The 20,439-nt window shown below is 41.7% G+C and overlaps 1 protein-coding gene across 2 annotated transcripts; it reads right to left on the bottom strand.

Annotated features, from left to right (window-relative positions):
- Window positions 1-984: 984 nt before the first annotated feature.
- On the bottom strand, window positions 985-2,228 carry LOC107695516 (2-aminoethanethiol dioxygenase-like). 2 transcript variants are annotated; one of them, XM_016495460.1, is made up of 2 exons: window positions 1,641-2,228; window positions 985-1,547 (listed from the first exon to the last, which is right to left on the bottom strand). In XM_016495460.1, the coding sequence occupies exons 1-2, from the start codon at window positions 1,989-1,991 to the stop codon at window positions 1,230-1,232; spliced, it is 669 nt and encodes a 222-aa protein (XP_016350946.1). In that variant the 5' UTR covers window positions 1,992-2,228; the 3' UTR covers window positions 985-1,229. The 2 variants fall into 2 exon arrangements, with proteins under 2 accessions (XP_016350946.1, XP_016350945.1); XM_016495459.1 differs by having other exon boundaries at window positions 985-2,228.
- Window positions 2,229-20,439: the final 18,211 nt, after the last annotated feature.

Below are 20,439 nucleotides of genomic sequence, written 5' to 3'. Positions count from 1 at the left end.
ATTATCTACATGCATGCTAACTGATATATAGATTTTATAAACTAAACTTTACAGAAAAAAAAAATCAGCACTGAACATAAACTGAGCTTAACAGAGAACCTAAGTCATTTCTGTTCAGCTCACATCCAGGTCTATAAACAAAAACCCTAAAGGGATTACAGGAAAAGACGGTGTCTAACCTGCAAAGAGCAAGAAATTACCTAAGAATTCATTTTATTAAAACATGTTATTACTTTTAGCCTGCCTCCTACGTTAATGTTACAGACATATATTTACCAATGTGTGGGAAACATGACGCCACATTAGACCTTAATATGTCTGTAAACATTCACATTGAAAGTCTGACTTTTCAACAGATTTCACTCCAGTATGCGACACAACCTATTCGAAATCAACAGAATCGTTATTGTTAGTGATAACAAAACTAAGCAACGCAAAATATCCACACATTAAAGATGAGAAGATAAGAATTTTTAGCTTCCCACTTTCCTCTCCTAACTTAATGCTTCTCACATGCAGCGGATAACAACAGCTACGAAGGGTAAATCATTAAGCAAATCATAAAAAAAAAAGATCTGTAGCAAATGCCAAATAACAGTGTTAAAACTTATAAATGAACCTATAAAAAATAACTTATATTTATCTTATATTAGTATATAAAACAAACATTTTTATAGATTTATAAACTTATATTCTTAAATATTTACATATGTTATGTTATTATAAAATGTATACTTTATTATAGTTTTTATATATATTTATCAATCAAAATACAAACTAAACTGATCTAAGCGCAAAAAAAACAACAAAAAAACAACACAGAAAGAAAATAATTAAACAATAACCTTGCACATGAAGCTCGAAAAGTTATTTTTTTTAAACAAGAAAAAGTCAAACTGAAAAGTGATTTCTGAACATTTTAATTGTACTTTAAATGTAAAAATATAAACAGTACATAGGAATTAGTGTTTGTATAGGTTTTTCTTTAAATAAATTAAACACATGTATTTAATATAGATATATAGTGTGAACTTATACAAGAGTAAATGCCTTTCAAGCATGTATACATTCGTTATTCACAATCAAGGCCACAAATTGATGTACATAGGTTTGGAATGGACATTTAAAATCATTTAGTGACGTATGAAGTCCCAAGAAAAGAAAAAAACAAACATTTGTACACATCCGAGAATAAGGATGGATCATGGGCTATTCCAGTGTTCATCTCTCTACACCGAAACTTCAGGACCGGGGTACGGCTCACCCGCACACCAGAAATCGTCCGGCTGGGGGATCTCTAAAAGCCAGGCTTCGTCTTCACCACTCTGCTCTGACTTTTTGCCAGCAGTTTGTAAAACTCTGTAGTAGTGACAATCTCTCCCATTGTCAGGGTCATACGGTGGTGCCAGTATATCAAGAAACGCAGCTGGTCCTTCCACTGCATCAATCTCATGAAGGTTGTCTTTGAGAGGGGTCAAGATGCAAGGGCCACTCTGATCAGAAAACTGTTCCGAGGTCCTGAGCACGGCTCTCCTCACATCATCTCCCTGGAAAGGCAACAGCGGTGGATCAAACTGCCTCTCAGTTTCACTCTCAGCACCAACAGCTTTATCCAACTTGTCATAACACCTTATATTGACCTTGCCATATAGGACCTTCAGCATGCCATTCATCCCGGGATGGTCATGCAGAGGGATCGAAGCCCCAGACTTCAGCAGAAACGCTCCCATGCTGAAGACATCAGTCTCACAGATGTGCATGTATGTTACTGGAGTGACTGCTGAGGACTGTGGGGAGGATATGGAGACTTTCTTCGGTGGCGCAATCTTCAGATCCGCAGCCCTGATGTCGGACAGCTGGGTGACCAACTCTGCCTGCTGCTCTAAAAACGCCTTATTATCTCCAATGGCAGAGGTAGAGCAGTTTGTGAAGGTCACATAAGCCTGGCTCGCTATCTTCTGGATCAGCGAGGTCTTGTTGTTCCTCGGCATTTTTAACAGGAGAAAACAAACGGAACAGTGATTTGCTTCGAGCCGCGCGATGACAACAAAATAACCGTTACCTCGGACGAGATTGTCTCGCGTGAAGCATTTAAAACAGTCGAGTGTATTTGTGTTGAAAGCTACGATAAAAATAAATCCATTAAGGTGCAAACATTAATTTTAGCATATGGGTAAAATCCACAAACCCTAGTCTCCACTACCCCATTCATGGCTATCAGAGCCACACGTCCGTGCCTACTGCGCATGCGCAGACATATAGGAAGCATTTGGAACTTGTAGTTCTTTTGCGCTTATGGATGGAAAATAAATTCTTATAATCACCGATAAGTATGCGAACAGATTAAGACAAGCTCTGTCAATATACTCTGATATACGAGTAAATATGTTTATTTTTGCAAATCCGAGGCCAATTTTAATAAATGCACACTTTAGCTCAGCAATAGAACTACAACACCCAGCAACTCCCACACTTTTGTCCCTCTCTAGTGAGTACAAGGGGTGGGAGGCCCCTTGGGCCATTCAACTCTGTCCCTTCCCCCACAGCCACCCTGGCCCACAACAACACATCACCAGCCTACCAACATCATTATCGCATGTCATTTATTATCCACACAGGCTTGATCTCTGGAGTCAATTCTTTGTGAAACTGTATATGCAAGCTGTTTTATTTATCAAAACTACAAGTAGTAGTTTTTAATATTTTTAAAAGAAATATTAAAAATAAAATGTTGGCTAAATAAACACTAGTAAATAAATAACTGACACAACACATCATCATGTCAACATCAATACTGAATGTGATTTATCAAGCATTGTGCATACCTTTATTTTTATAGCACTTTATACAATACAGATTGTGTCAAAGCAGCTTTACAGTGTTAAACAGGGGGAAAAAATGTGCTGATAATGCAAGAGGACGATAGAAAACCGTCAGTTTTTCAGTTAAAGTCAGCTGATTGTTGATTCAGTGATGTCATCATCCAGCTCAGTTCAGTTCTCTTCAAATAGTGTCTGCGCAGTCAAGTCAACAATGTTGCCAGAAATTGTGTCCCCAACTAAGCAAGCCAAAGTGGCAAGGAACCAAAACTCCATCGGTGACAGAAATGGAGAAAAAATCCTTGGGAGAAACCAGGCTCAGTCGGGGGCCCAGTTCTCTTCTGGCCAGACGAAACCAGCATGGTGTGATTTAATTTCAGGCTGCAACGCAAGTCAGATTGAGCAGAAGACTCGTCTGGTTCTCATGGTCTTGTCCCGATGGCTGACAAGTTCTTATGCATTATTATGCATAATTTGCATTAATATGAGTGTAGTATGTAGTATATATATATATATATATATATATAAAATTTAAAAACAATAGCTTTTTATTTGAATATATTTTCAAATGTAATTCAGCAATCCGTAGGGCATTCTAATATGATGATTTGCATTTTAGAATTTGATTTGAAAAATGGAAAGTATGCATTTTTAAGATAATATAATAGCCTACACTCTAAAAAATGCTGGGTTGTTTCAACCCAACTTTGGGTCAAATATGGACTAACCCAACCGTTGGGTTAAATTTTTACATTAAAATTTTAACCCAAAAGTTGGGTTAGTCCATATTTAACCTAAAGTTGGGTTGAAACAACACCGCATTTTTTAGAGTGTATAGTCTACGACTATTATTCTCAGGGTACATTCAGTTTATCGCAAACCTTTACACCTCAGTAATTCAAGCTAGTCATTCATTATCTTTTGTCAGGTTGGTGTTGATAGCGAGAGGACCGGAAGTGTGCATGGACATCACTCTGCTGCAGAACACAGCTTTGAGTCAGTGAAGTGCGTACTCAGGACATGTACCTTTATGCATGAGCACCACAAAGACTGTCCTCTTGAGAAATAATGAGGCCCGCTCATTTACTCAGAGAGCAAGCACATCCAAATATCACTTCCATTTGGGTAATTCAATTAGATCCTCTCTCGATAGCCAGGATGTGAAGATCAGACACATAAGGGAGATAGTTCCATCATCACTCTCTTAAAGGCAAGTCTTTGATTAAATGAAGTAGGACTTCAATACATCTTTATATGTAATTTCATAATTACTTTTATTATCTTTGAAATATGGTTGAAGTACTGCTGAATGTACTGACAGGCGCTTATGGTTTAGCGTTTGCAATTTAACACATATATATTAATGTAAACTTTTGTGTGTTAAGATACATAGTCATGAAGGTGTACTATCTCTAAGTACACTTAAATGGCCTTTTATTTCAGTGATATTATATTTTGTAAGTACAATTTTTAAAAATATAATACACTACAATTGCACCTTCAATACAAATTAAGTGCACTTTTTTTTCTCAAGGAAATACCAGCATTTCTCAACCATTTTTAGCACCACAGGCCTTTTAACAAACCAAAACAAACACATTTTCACTAATAGTACTATTTAACATTAACACTAACATTATTAAATTGCCCATAGTCAGTGATTCACTTATAAAACCAAAAACACTCAATAATGTGGGTGGGAGACACATTACTTCCTTTACTGAAATCTGAGCTCTTTGTCTGTCAAACCTTCCAAATTAATTAATAAATTTGACATTCAACAAAAGTCATTAGCACAAGCTCAGTATGAAATTCAACACACAGTCAAGTCAAGTCACCTTTATTTATATAGTGCTTTATACAATACAGATTGTGTCAAAGCAGCTTTACAGTGTCAAACAGGAAAATATCAACTATGCATTCCATTAGTTTTGTGAATTGGTATGTTTCGTTGGGTTGAGTATCATCAGCATAACAGTGAAAGCTAACACCATGTTTCCTGATGATATCTCCCAAGGGTAACATGTAAAGCGTGAACAGCAGTGGTCCTAGTACTGAGACTTGTGGTACTTCATACTGTACTTGTGATCGATATGATACCCCTTCGTTCACTGCTATGAATTGATGATGGTCAGATAAGTAAGATTTGAACCATGCCAATGCAATTCCACTAATGCCAACATCATTTTGTAGTCTACTCAAAAGAATTTTGTGGTCGATAGTGTCAAACGCATGATAAGAGCAGGTCATTTGTAACTCTGATGAGAGCCTTCTCAGTACTATGATACAGTCTAAATCCTGACTGGAAATCCTAACAGATACCATTTCTCTCTAAGAAGGAACATAGCTGAGAGGATACTGCCTTTTCTAGTATTTTTGAGAGAAAAGGGAGATTTGAGGTTAGTCTGTAATTAACTAACAATCTAGGATCAAGTTGTGATTTTTTTTAATGAGAGGCTTAATAACAGCCAGTTGAAATGATTTTGGGACATATCCTAATGACATTGATGAATTAATAATATTCAGAAGAGTATCTATGACTTCTGGAAGCTCCTCTTTTAGTAGCTTAGATGGCATAGGATCGTCTCGGTAACGTATGTAACCCTCGCTCCCTGAAGGAGGGAACGGAGACTTCACGTCGGTAATGACCGACGAATTGAGATCTCGCTTAGAGAGACCAATCCACTTCGAGTGTAAACTAAATGAGCCAATGCACATTGGCATGCGATGATTGCATCCAGCTGCCATTGATCACAGCGCGAGTATAACTAGGCAGCAGGTGCAACGCATATTCAGGTTTTCGCTGAAGAGCCGAGCCTGTGACCCGGCCACTCAGTGGTGGTACAGCAGCTGTGGCGACGTGACGTGACGTCTCCGTTCCCTCCTTCAGGGAATGAGGGTTACATACATAACTGAGACGTTCTATTTCAGTAGGTCACTCTCGACGTCACGTCGGTAATGACCGACAAAATGGGATCCCTACCAAACCGCCATGGATGCTGCCCCTTCCAGTGTCCTGTGCGAGCCTCCTGCGCCCCTTTTCGGCGTAGGCCAGGGCTCGCAACAAGAAGGCCAGTCACTGTTGTCATAGCACTACCCACTCAGTGAGATTGGATAACACTGGGAAAACGTACCCATACCACTTGGAACAGGAATGTTGCGGAAGCCCTATCCTTCCCGAAGGAGGTTTCGGAAGCACTTACACATATGAACAACCGTTTAGGTGCATATGGAAGATTAGAAGTGATTATAACCTTCTTGGAAATGGCAGAAGTCTGCCAGGGAAACACGGGTTCTGAGGCTATACCGTGGACTTTACATATGGGATCCACTTAGATCTCTACATATGGAACCCAGCCCTCTACCGGTTCTCACGGATTCATCGAGTGAGGGCCTGGCGCCGGACGTTCCGCCACATCTGGCTGCCGAGGGGATGGATGAGCTCAACAGGGTCTACAGTATGGACACTCTGGAGCGGTTTTAGCAAGTCAACACTAAACCGGGGCCTCTCAGTGCCTCTACCCGTTTGAGGTGAGAACACGGGAGGATACCAGCTCCACACGAAGGCTATAGAATCTATCGAACGTGTTGGGGGTTGCCCAGCCCGCAGCTCTACACATATAACTGTCAGCGAGGCGCCACGAGCCAGCGCCCAGGAGGATGCAACACTTCTAGTAGAGTGAGTTTGCAACCTGAGCTTTGTGTCTGGTCTACGTACCATCTCAAGGCTCGGACGGGACAAATCTAGGGCTGGGTCTGTCTCCTCCGGGGGCAGCGCTTGCAGGTTCACTACCTGTTCCCTGAAGGGGGTAGTAGGAACCTTGGGCACGTAGCCGGGCCGGGGCCGGGGCCTCAGGATTACCTGGGAGTCAGCCGACCCAAACTCTAGGCACGATTCGTCGACCGAAGATGCGTGCAGGTCCCCTACCATCTTGATGAAGGCCAATGCAGTCAGGAGCAGAGTTTTCATTGAAAGAAACTTTAGCTCGACTGACTGCAAAGGCTCAAATGAGCCCTGCTGTAGTGCTTTGAGCACTAGAGTCAGGTCCCAAGAGGGTATAGAGGGGGGCCAGGCAGGATTTAACCTTCTCACCCCCCTAAGGAACCTGACGACCAAGTCATGCCTCCCTACTGACTTCCCTTCCACGGGGTCGTGGTACAAAGCAATAGCAGCCACATAGACTTTAAGGGTGGAGGGAGACAGCCTTCGCTCCAACCCTTGCTGCAAAAAGGACAGCACGACTCTGATTGGGCATCTTCAGGGGTCCTCTCGGTGAGAAGAACACCACTCGAAGAACAGGTTCCACTTCAAGGCATAAGCGTGTTTCGTAGATGGTGCTCTTGCCGAAGTGATGGTGTCTACTACCTCTTGGGGTAGGGAACCTAGAACCTCCGCGTCCCGTCCAGGGACCAGACGTGAAGTTTCCAGAGGTCCGGACGTGGGTGCCAAAGGGTGCCCCGTCTCTGAGTCAGTAGATCCTTCCTCAGAGGAATCTGCCAGGAAGGGGCTGTCACAAGGATCATTAGTTCCGGGAACCATGTCCGAGTGGGCCAGTAGGGCGCCACAAGCAGGACCTGCTCTGATCTTGCACAGTGTCTGTGCGAGAAGGCTCACTGGAGGAAACACATACTTGCTCAGACCCCGTGGCCGCGACATAAACTTTGAGGGTGGAGGGAGACAGCCTTCGCTCCAACCCTTGCTGCAAAAAGGACAGCACGACTCTGATTGGGCATCTTCAGGGGTCCTCTCGGTGAGAAGAACACCACTCGAAGAACAGGTTCCACTTCAAGGCATAAGCGTGTTTCGTAGATGGTGCTCTTGCCGAAGTGATGGTGTCTACTACCTCTTGGGGTAGGGAACCTAGAACCTCCGCGTCCCGTCCAGGGACCAGACGTGAAGTTTCCAGAGGTCCGGACGTGGGTGCCAAAGGGTGCCCCGTCTCTGAGTCAGTAGATCCTTCCTCAGAGGAATCTGCCAGGAAGGGGCTGTCACAAGGATCATTAGTTCCGGGAACCATGTCCGAGTGGGCCAGTAGGGCGCCACAAGCAGGACCTGCTCTGATCTTGCACAGTGTCTGTGCGAGAAGGCTCACTGGAGGAAACACATACTTGCTCAGACCCCGTGGCCAGCTGTGTGCCAGTGCATCCGTGCCGAGTGTTCCCTCGGTCAGGTAGTAAAACAACTGGCAGTGAGAGGCTGGACCATCTGGGGATGGAGTCTCTACTCTCCGGGGAGCGCAGCTCGTGACAGCTCGTCGGCTGCATGGTTGAGCAGACCCGGAAGGTGAATGGCACGAAGCGACATCAGATGCTTCTGACTCCAGAGGAGGAGGTGGCGGGCGAGTTGCGACATGTGACCGGAGGGGAAACCACCTTGTTGGTTGATGTATGCAACGGTCGCAGGGTTGTCCGTTTGGACCAGCACGTGCTTCCCTCGTACGCACCTTCTGGGACGGTTCAAGGCAAGGTGTACTGCTAACAACTCTATGCAGTTGACGTGCCAGTGCAGTTGGGGGCCATACGTGGCCCCTCAGCCGGTGGTAGAGGCATCCGTGTAAACCACAGCATGCCTGGGACCTGTTCCAGGGGCACTCCTGCCCGGAGAAATGCAAGGTCTGACCATGGGGTGAAGGTTTCGCGGCAGCCTGGTGTGACTTGGACCCGGTGAGTGACTTGGACCTTCGTCGCTCGGAGCACGAGGTCAGTTGCGGTTCAGAGCTCTTTCAGAACTTCCGGATCGTGACCACCCTCGTGCAGATCCCTCAGTGCTTTAGCCTGAAGAACCTGCTGTAACACCATAGCGTGTAAGGCGGAGGCAGCTTCTCCACAGGCCACATAAGCATCGCCAGACAGACCCGGGACGGGAGGCACGGTTTGCCCTGCCGGGTGGAGGCGGTATTAGGACACAACTGCATCGCAACCGACCGCTCCACCGGGGGGACCACCGTCAAGAATGGTGAGGGAGGAGGAGTTAGCAGGTCGGTTTCCGGCAGAAAAAGGTGCCTTTCACGACCTGGTAAGCCCCCTCATGCACCTCCGGGAAGAATGGCACCGCTGAGAACCAGCGCGGGCCACCCCAAAGAACCAATCATCCAACCTTGAGGGCTCGGGACACGGTGGAGATCTCCACTCGAGCCCTACCCTCACGGCAGCCCGGGAAAGCATAGCTGTCATTTCCGGATCCGATTCAGGCATTGCTACAGTCCCGGAGGGCAGCAGCGCAGCTGAATCTTCCTCTCCAGAAAGCTCCGGCTCACCCTCCGATGCGACATCCAATCGTCGGGAGGAGCGCCAAAGGATACTGTTGGTACGCTCCTTGTAGAGGGCCCAACACATTCCTTTGGCAGCTCAACTGGTTGCGGAGTGCAAGAGGAGCGATGGTCCCCCGAGGGTTGGTTCCCTGGAGGGTTTACCATCACTGTTACCCTCAGACCGCCCATGCTACTGCAAACGGAGCTTGGCCCGCAACTCCGAGATGGTCATCTTCCCGCAATGAGAACATCACTCATCCACGAACGCCACCACAGCGTGCTTAATGCCCAGACACATGAAGCAGCGATCGTGACATCACCCAACACCAGGTAACGACCGCATCCAGAAACGCACGGGTGATACCTGATGAACGGGTGATACACGGTTGCCATCACAGGTGATACATCGGTGATGATCTTTAAAAAGACGCACCCGTGAATGCTCTTTTAGAGGAGCGATGGTCCCCCGAGGGTTGGTTCCCTGGAGGGTTTACCATCACTGTTACCCTCAGACCGCCCATGCTACTGCATGAAGTAGCCCCCGCCTGACTGCCGCCATGACAAGAACTAGATCGAGGCAGAGGCAGAGGCAACGGAGCTCCGCCCCTTTTGAGGTAACGGAGCTTGGCCCGCAACTCCGAGATGGTCATCTTCCCGCAATGAGAACATCACTCATCCACGAACGCCACCACAGCGTGCTTAATGCCCAGACACATGAAGCAGCGATCGTGACATCACCCAACACCAGGTAACGACCGCATCCAGAAACGCACGGGTGATACCTGATGAACGGGTGATACACGGTTGCCATCACAGGTGATACATCGGTGATGATCTTTAAAAAGACGCACCCGTGAATGCTCTTTTAGGGAAAAAGCTCTTTTAGCGTGCTGAAGCACACAGGGGAGATGGCTGCCTGCAACACAAACAGGGTGTAGTGCAGCCTGATGTGTACAACCCACTTGACACGGGAAACCACCACCACTGAAGCGCCGTACCGCCAACACCAAGAGCTCCAAAGAGCGCGCTGAACTCGTTCAGTCTTATTTTCTCAGTAGAGTAGTCAGGAGCAAAACGTTGTGATCGCTCGGCTCCTAAGCAAACAGCTGAGTATGTGTTGCACCTGCTGCCTAGTTATACTCGCGCTGCGATCAGCGGCAGCTGGATGCAATCATCGCTTGCCCATATGAATTGGGTCGTTTAGTTTACACTCTAAGTGGATTGGTCTCTCTAAGCGAGATCCCAATTCGTCGGTCATTACCGACGTGACATCGAGAGTGACGACTGAAAGGGAACTAACATGTATGTTGTTGGTTTTGATGATTTGACAAGTTTATAAAATTCTTCCTCTCCTATAGCAGAGAATGAATGGAATTGTACTTTCCCCCCATGCAATACGAAATTCCTCTAGTTTTGTTTTCTTCCAGCTGCGCTCCATTTTCCGGGCTGCTCTCTTTAAGGCGCGAGTGTTCTGGTTATACCACGGTGTCGGACTGTTTTCCTTAATCTTCTTTAAGCGTAAAGGACCAACCGTATCTAAAGAGCTAGAAAAGAGAGAGTCCATAGTTTTTGTTACAACATCAAGTTTTTCTGAGCTATTGGATTTGCTAAACAATTGAGACAAGTCGGGAAGATTATATACAAAGCAGTCTTTTGTTGTAGAAGTGATGGTTAATATTTGTAACAAGGAGTTGAGTTTGCAGCTTTAGATGCCCAGACACATGAAGCAGCGATCGTGACATCACCCAACACCAGGTAACGACCGCATCCAGAAACGCACGGGTGATACCTGATGAACGGGTGATACACGGTTGCCATCACAGGTGATACATCGGTGATGATCTTTAAAAAGACGCACCCGTGAATGCTCTTTTAGGGAAAAAGCTCTTTTAGCGTGCTGAAGCACACAGGGGAGATGGCTGCCTGCAACACAAACAGGGTGTAGTGCAGCCTGATGTGTACAACCCACTTGACACGGGAAACCACCACCACTGAAGCGCCGTACCGCCAACACCAAGAGCTCCAAAGAGCGCGCTGAACTCGTTCAGTCTTATTTTCTCAGTAGAGTAGTCAGGAGCAAAACGTTGTGATCGCTCGGCTCCTAAGCAAACAGCTGAGTATGTGTTGCACCTGCTGCCTAGTTATACTCGCGCTGCGATCAGCGGCAGCTGGATGCAATCATCGCTTGCCCATATGAATTGGGTCGTTTAGTTTACACTCTAAGTGGATTGGTCTCTCTAAGCGAGATCCCAATTCGTCGGTCATTACCGACGTGACATCGAGAGTGACGACTGAAAGGGAACTAACATGTATGTTGTTGGTTTTGATGATTTGACAAGTTTATACAATTCTTCCTCTCCTATAGCAGAGAATGAATGGAATTGTACTTTCCCCCCATGCAATACGAAATTCCTCTAGTTTTGTTTTCTTCCAGCTGCGCTCCATTTTCCGGGCTGCTCTCTTTAAGGCGCGAGTGTGCTGGTTATACCACGGTGTCGGACTGTTTTCCTTAATCTTCTTTAAGCGTAAAGGACCAACCGTATCTAAAGAGCTAGAAAAGAGAGAGTCCATAGTTTTTGTTACAACATCAAGTTTTTCTGAGCTATTGGATTTGCTAAACAATTGAGACAAGTCGGGAAGATTATATACAAAGCAGTCTTTTGTTGTAGAAGTGATGGTTAATATTTGTAACAAGGAGTTGAGTTTGCAGCTTTAGCTATATGGAGTATACACAAGACTAGATAATGATCTGAGATATCATCACTCTGCTGCAGAATTTCAATGTCATTAACATCAAGTCCATGTGATAGTATTAAATCTAAAGTATGATTATGACAATGAGTAGGCCCTTACACGTGTTGTCTGACCCCTATAGAGTTCAGAATGTCTATAAAAGCTGATCCCAATGCATCTTTTCCATTATCAACATGGATTTTAAAATCACCAACAATTAAGACTTTATATGCAGTCAGCACTAAGTTAGATAGAAAATCAGCAAATTCTTTGATAAAATCTATATGGTGCCCTGGTGGCCTGTATACAGTAGACAGGTAAAATGTCACAGGGGTTTAATCATCAACACTTATTTCTCTAGATAATGTAGCACCATTACTTCAAACAAATTATACTTGAAACCAGAGCTCTGAGAAATACTGAAAATATTACTATAAATTGTAGCAACACTTCCCCTTTACCTTTTGACCGCGGCTCGTGTCTATAACAGTAATCTTGGGGGGTAGACTCATTTAAAGAAATGTAATCGTCTGGTTTTAGCCAGGTTTCTGTCAAACAGATCACATCTAGGTTATGATCTGTTATCATATCATTTACAAAAAGTGCTTTCGTAGAAAGGGATCTAATATTCATTAAGCCAAGCTTTATCATTTGTCTATCTGTATTATATCTGTTTTTTGTTTGTTGAACATCAATTCAATTTTTACCCTTAAATTGGTTTGGATGTTTTTTTGTATTAGTTCAGGGAACAGACACAGTCTCTGTAGTATGATATTTAGGTGAAAGAGTCTCTATGTGCTGAGAATGAACTGACTTCTGTGACGTGAGGCGGCTAGTAGACGGTCGATTTAGCCAGTCTGTCTGCTGCCTGACTTGGGTCCCAGTTAGTCAAGTATACATTATAAGACTATGTGCCATATTTCTAGAGAGAAGAGTGGCACCACCCCTGGAGGGATGAAGACCATCTCTTTTCAACAGGTCAGGTCTGCCCCAAAAACTTGTCTAATTGTGTATGAAACCTATGTTATTATATCATCATACTTGCAAGTTCACACACCTCTTTAATGTTATTTTTAGTGATCTACAATTGGCAAAGTCAAACATCATTAGTGCCGACGTGAATAACAATCTTATTGAATTTATGTTTAGCATTAGCCGGCACTTTTAATTTGCCAAGATGTCAGGTGCTCTGGCTCTTGGCTCAACATTGCACTATGGTGGATGGTGTCTCTATTTTCACGTTATATACAATAGAATTGCCAATTACTAGGGCACGTTCATCAGGTTTCTCAGTGGGTGCGTCACTGAGTGGGGAGAACCTGTTTAATGTTTTGATCAGAATGGAAGAGCGGCATTTTGTCCCGCAACTATGCCGCCTCACAATCACCCAGTCTCCCTGCTGCGGGGGCTCTGCAACCGGAACCAAACAATGTACAGGTCTCGCTAAGCTAGTCACATCCAAATCCGTATCTAAGGCCCTCACATTCTTATTATCCTCAATTAAAGTTTGGATTTGTGTCTCTGGTTCTGAAATCCTCTCTGTCAGCCTAACTATTTCCCTGCATTTATCACATGTGAATCCCTCGCCGCTGACAGAGAAGGCTACACTAGACCATGACTCACCGTGGAGAAGCCATGACTCACCGTGTTTGTTGAATGATTTGCACACAGTAGAGGACTACTTCTGCAGGCCAGTGGCAAAAGATCTTTATTACATTTAGATGATTGCATAAAATAAATTGTTATATTATTTAATCACTGCAGATTGCCAGTAAATTCATTATTTTGCATATTTCTGTTTTTGCAGTTGATACAATTGGGAAGTAATCTGTGATTTCAGTGCAATGACTAAATGATGGTTAAATTAGTTATTGTGGTCCTATACTGTACATAGATTTCTCTTTGTCTGATTTTTGTTACTGTTGACTTGTTTTATTTAACAATATAAATATTTAGTTTATGGTTATGTGGTTTGGGCCAAAAGGTCGAAATTTTCGAGTCCATTTCAAAACTGTAACTCACTCTAAGTCGAATGAATCAACAATGCCTTCAGATATGAATTCATCTCTTAAACTCTGTAGAGAAACCTTTCTCATGGTAGAAGACTTACATAGTTGTCTCACAATCCCTTTACTGTTATAAATAATTCCGCCGACTTGTATGTGTATGTTAGCTCAGAATAAGCAAGTTTTTCCAAGCGAGATGCAATCATTCTCAACAGCTAAAGTCCAGGGCAGATAAAGGCAACATTATTCGCCGATGCTTAGAATGTGCATGACTAACATTGCATAGAGGTCAGATAGAATGGAGTTCATGCATCTCTGGTAATACTAGCCAAGAATCCTGAATGAGCAGAGCAGAGGACAATAAGACTTTCTAATTGCTCCGACATCTTGTGGTGAACGTCCCCATTGTTGTGCTCAATCTGCCATCTGTTCTGTTATGATTGGTGGTACATGCATGCCTTTGTCAGTGGTGAGTCTTTTATGCCTTCACAAATGAGACCCCATTGATTTCTTGAGGATACTGAAGCAGTTACTGTTTTTAGATATGCCAGCTATTCCCTCAGATCATAAAAATTCATGGTTTGGCTGTTTGGAAAATATCTGCATGGTTAAGAGACAGAGGCCAGTGAAAATGTTGTTGTTCTTTACGTGAAGAAGGATCTCTTCTGTTTCATGCATTGCTTTGATTATGTGTAAAGTCTGTGAATGAGGGGCTGTCATGCAGGCAGTACATGCGTAAGAATTCTTTGTCATTGCTTTATTAAATAAGATTCCAGATACACAGCTGATTCACAAGATCAAAAGCAGAACATGTTTTCACATGTGTGTCACATTTACACCAGCCCCAATGCAACACGGAATCAAATGTTGAAATCATTTGGCATGCGTCTGTTTTCTATTGTCTATTGGCAAATGGTAGTAGAAAAAACTGTCCATTTAATTTTGTCCTCAGTATTAAGTACACTCTTAAAAATGTATACCCTTTTTTTGCAGCGATGACATAGAAGGACCTTTTTGGTTTCCTAAAGAAGCTTTCAGTGAATAGTTCTTAAAAGAACCATAAAAGAACATTTAAAAAATCAAAGGAACTTTTTTCTGTCAAAAAGAACTTTTTGTGCAATGGAAAGTTTCCATGGATATTTCTTCATGAAACCATCAAAGCCAATAACCTATCTACCAGGGAACGTTCTCAGAACTCTGGCTAACATTCTGGCAAGGTTGTCTTAAAGTTATAAATGCAGTTAAGCACATACACTGTTGGATTAGAACTGAAATGAGCCAGATGATGACATCACTGAATCAACAATAAACTGACATTAAACTGGAAAAATTGACTGTTTACTATTGTCATCTTTTTAGAGCTGCTTTACAGCAGAATATAATTTTGATTGCATTATTGAAACATTGTTTTCCTGTTTAACACTGTAAAGCTGCTTTGACACAATCTGTATTGTATACAGCGCTATATAAATAAAAGTGACTTGACTTGACATTGTTCATGGAACTCTAAAAAATGTATTTTTTTCTTTCTTTTTTTAATGTTACTACTTGTAACTTAATAGGAACTTTCATAACAGTGGGGATGTTAGCAAAACGTTCTTATAATACTTTTGTTGACTATTTTTGTTGACTGGGAACCTTCAACATATCAAACTTCTTTAATGTAATTTTGCATGTGCAATTTGCATATCTGGGACATTTGTCTGCTAAAAAATGTCTATTTTGTTTTATATCTCAATGGCAAACAATTTTCTCAATGACAAGGGTCAGTATTCACTGCTGTCTGATGATCAAGGGTCATTGACTTATAATGAGAAAAACAGTTTTGACTATTAAACTGAAACAAGTTAAACAATTGAACATTATTTGTTTTACCAAAACTCATGTCCTGTGATTCTTCCAAAGACTAAATTCTTCTAGTCTCCATCCAGTATTCCAATATGCAAACTTACATACTTAATCACAGTGGATAAAACAAGGATACAAAATGTTTTGTGAACAAACACACACACACACACACACACACACACACACACACAGACAGACTTAAAAAGAAAAACAGACATCAACTACAACTAATGCTGTCATTGTCTCAAAATGGAACTATTTACAGAAGCTGTGGGTTTTGGGCAACAGGTCCTGAAACAATGACCCAATATATAACTAAAGTCGTTTGCTGTCTTTCACACTTGGTCTGTCAATTGAAACAGTTCTCAAATACACTCTGAAGTAGAAAGGATGAGGGCTGATGAAGGCTCTGCTAGACAAGATGTGAACAAACACTTGCTGGTTCAATGAGCTGATGCTTCTTCAGGAGAAAGCATTGGGAAAGTCTTACTCAGAGAGAGACACAGAGGGCAGTAATCGAGAGGTTAATACAGAGACCACGTGTCATCAAGAAGAGTTCTACACAGTTCAATCATATGAAGACAGCAGATATTTCACCCTTGCAAAAGGCTATAGGGGTGATGTTGTCGTGGCAATCTGGAAATTAAGACCTTTATTCAGCAAGAAAAGCATTAAACTGATCAAAAGTGACAGTAAAGACATTTATATATTGTTATAAAAGATTTCTGTTTTTAAATAAATGCTGCTTTTTTAAACTTTCTATTCAGAATCTTAAAAAAGTACAAGATTCCACAAAAAAATTTGAAGCAACACGATTGTTTTCAATATTGATAATAATAAAAATTGTTTCTTGAGCAGAAAATCAGCATATTAGAATTTTTTTCTGAAGGATCATGTGACACTGAAGACTGGAGTAATGATCACAGGAATAAATGACATTTTTAAATATATGTATAAAAAAACCCAGTTCTGTTAAATTGTAATAATATTTGATAATTATTGTTTTCACTGTATTTTTGATCAAATAAATGCAACTTTTCGTAAGCATGTACAGTATGTATTTCTGCATCTTTGTATATATGTATATGTATGTGTGTATGATTTTTGTACCAAATGGTTTTGTATAGTATGTACTAGAATTGGTTTACAGTTTTCTGTTCGTTTTCTAACAAATATGTAAGTCTATAATGGAAATGATTGAAATTTAACTCACACAATTGTCAGTCCCAAATGCCAGTCTTGTTGAACAAAGCTTTATTCAGAGTTAATGATAATGATACATTTAAAGAGAATGACATGATAAATCCAAAACAACTGCATTTTTTTGTACTTATACCAGTGGAAAATCACGTTGGCAATTTCAAGTTTATTGCTTTGTGATATTAATGCATATAATAACATGATATTATTCATAAGAGATCATTCATCTGGAGATGATAATATTATCTCCTTATTATAAATGCACTGAAGTGCTGTTCTTGGTGGATGAGTGAAAAGTGCAGCTATTGAGACTCTCTGAGCCAGACAAAATATAAACACACTGAATCCAAGCACCTGCGTCAGTACACCTATTGGATGTTGTAGACTACGTGTTGATCCATCTGTGTTGTTACGTCAAAGTGACGCTGCTGATTCGCTCTGCTCTGTGTTTGTTTTCATTGAAAAACATGCGGAAATGCACAGTCTCCAAACACTGTATGCAGGCGGTCACCTGCACTTTTTGTGTCAGCATGACCCATAGGTAGGTCTTTAAGGTGAGTCGGCAGTCCCGCTTTCATCTGGGACTTGTTAAGAGGGTCTCAGTTGCAGTTGGGGTAGGAATGAGGCTGGGGGGTGGGCGGCCGCAGAGTCGCTTACAATGTCCGCCCCTGTCAGCCCTGAGAGGGTCTCCATTGCTATGCTAATTTCCCCCCTTGTCGGCAGAGACTGTCCCTGTCAAGGTGGACGGACATGCGAGGAGGGGCCAGCGGGGCAGGAAGGAGCTCTCTCTCCCCTCCAGGGGGCTTTCAAGCTTTGTGAGTGAGATGATGCACGAGACAGCCGCTCCTATAGATGCTGCGGAGAACACGACAGAGAGGGTAATTTGAGAGAAAACAGTGTCTCCGTAATGGAGACTGATGGCCTTGTCCTGTCCCCCTGTTATTGTTGAGGATCAAGATAGAAGCGGGCCCTTCGTATGAGGTACCTCATCCAGTTGGCGGTTCACGTCTGCTGGGCATGCTACCCTCGCCAGTGGCCTTCCATCCAGAGCTCCTGGAGGTGACAGCCGCTCAGAGCCGCTGATTCCTCCATGACATTGAGAGGCATTCCTTGCATTTCCCTGCATTGTATTCATATCCCAGATTGGGAAATTTCTCGGTATGGAATGGAGGATGTACAGTGACATGTCAGCTCGTGAGATTTTACTTCCTCCTTCTGACAAAAGCTGTCGATCCTGTGAGTGTGTGAGAGTGTGTGGAAAGGAATAATGGATGTTTACCAGGGAGCTGACAATGTAATAGTCCGTGCTTCGTGACTCGAATAAAAATGAAATATTAATAATAATAGTGTCACAAATACCTTATGAAGAAAAGGTTAAAGTGATGAATCATTTCCCGTCTTTGCTAAAAAGATACATTAATACCATCCTAAAAACAAGAACTTGCATTTGAACTTTCACTGGAATGAAATTCAAAAACAGGTTTCCCCATGCGGCTGATTTGAAATCCTTTCGACCATTTGGGCAATTAGTTTATAATGCAACATCCATCTGTCAATCTCTCTACCTAAGGCTCATTATAAAACACTTTCCAGTATCGAATGGTGATTGCTATATATTATATATGTGAACGTGCATCATATTCACAATAATGCATGTCCATATTGCATAATTACTATACTCATATAATTTATGTTGTCTAATTATTGTGTTGAATCCACCCTGCAAGGGTTTATTGTTTCTGTAAATGTTGCTATCATAGATTATATACAGTAATATAAATCTTTAAAAAGAAAACAGTTTACTGTATGTTTTGTTGGTTTTCATAATTTCGTTTCATAATAATAGTTTTTGTAAGACATAATGTACAGGCTTTCAATCATTATTGAAAGTTAAACTCACTTCTGGTCAAAAAAAGAGGAATGTTTAATGTTTTTGAAAGTCAGCATATTAGAATGATTTCTGAAGGATCATGTGACATTAAAGACTGGAGTAATGATGATGAAAATGCAGCTTTGCCATTGTAGGAATACATTACATTTTAAAATATATTAAAATAGAAATAAGTTCTTTTAAATTGTAATAATATTTCACAATATTAGTGTTTTACTGTATTTTAATAAAATAAATGTAGCCTTCAAAAAAAAAAAAAACTTTGGACTTGGACCTGGACTTTCAAAAAACGTTTAAAAAAATCGTAATTATTATTTTTTCATATTTAAACTCTTTATACACAACTTTTGCTCGTGTATGACTGACATAATCCTTCTCATTATGCTGCTTCTTAAACAATAAAAGAACTAAATAGATAAATAAATGGACATGAAATATTGAGATATGAAGTATTTTATCAGAGGGCAGCTCATACAGTATTAGGAGGCAACAAGAATTAGCCTTTTAAAGTCATGACATTTTCATGTCTTTATGTCAACTGTCATAGTGTGTTCTATCCATTGGGCAAACAAATTTAAGGTTGTGAAGCCAGACTGTATCTGTTTCACAACTATTTGTGCTGAGATTTCACTTCTTTCATTTGATGCCTCACAATGCAGAAGCTCTGCACACAAAGATCTGTAAAAATAGTATTGTGGAACAGGCATATTCTTCCCCCCATAAGACTCAAATGAAAAGAGAGAAAGTGAGATAGATAGACCCTATCTCACTCTAGAGGTTAGTGCAGGGGTGAAGATCTCAGTACAAAGGCTAAGGTCTGTTAGGGGAATCCACAGACCTCAAAATAAGGATATGAAACGTGTCTGCCAAAATCCTTTCTATGAAAGGTCAAAAGTTGCCCTTTAATTTTAATTTCGCCCTTTTTATGCACTTGCACATTTACCTAAAATGAACGGGTTGTTTTATATGAAAGGTGAAGAGTGACTAATGGTAGATACAAAAGGATGCAAAGGAAATCAAACAAAGAAGGATTCCTATTATACATTGGAACAAATAGAGTCAAACTTTGACAGCAGAAGTAACTGGTTAACCTTTTGCTCTATGCTCCAATGGGGAACTATGCACTCAACTACATTGTTAAGATTACTGAAGACATTAGTGGTGCTTGTGTGTGCTCATTAATGCTAAGGTGTTCAGTATAGTTGCTATGTGGCTGTTATAGGTTGTTCTAGGTGGTTCATAGAGTTCATCCAGAGAGACTTGAGAGTCTTGAGAGACAGAAGTTCAAATTTTTTTAATATTAAAATGTATTGACATGGATTTAAAATTAGTTTAATATGCTATATTAAGTAAAATTGAAGTTTATAGTAATAGTTCACCCCAAAATTAAAATTAACTCACCCTCAGGCCATCCAAGATTTAGACGAGTTTGTTTTTTCATCGGAACAGATTTGGAGACATTTTTGATTTAGTTAAAACACCTTAATGATGGATTTGTTTCTTACAAACATGAAGCTTTTCACTTCACAAAACATTTATTGATCGATTGGAGTCATGTGGTTTACTTGTGGATTATTGTGATGTTTTTAGCGGCTGTTTGGACTCTCATTCTGACGGCACCCATTCACTGCAGAGTGATGAAATGGTACATTTCTCCTAATCCGTTCTGATGAAGAAACAAACTTATCTAC

This window comes from Sinocyclocheilus anshuiensis, unplaced genomic scaffold (assembly GCF_001515605.1).
Source record: "Sinocyclocheilus anshuiensis isolate Anshui unplaced genomic scaffold, SAMN03320099.WGS_v1.1 scaffold466, whole genome shotgun sequence".
Lineage (NCBI taxonomy): Eukaryota > Metazoa > Chordata > Actinopteri > Cypriniformes > Cyprinidae > Sinocyclocheilus > Sinocyclocheilus anshuiensis.
The sequence above is the reverse complement of the archived record's forward strand: the minus strand, read 5'-3'. Positions and strand labels throughout refer to the sequence as shown.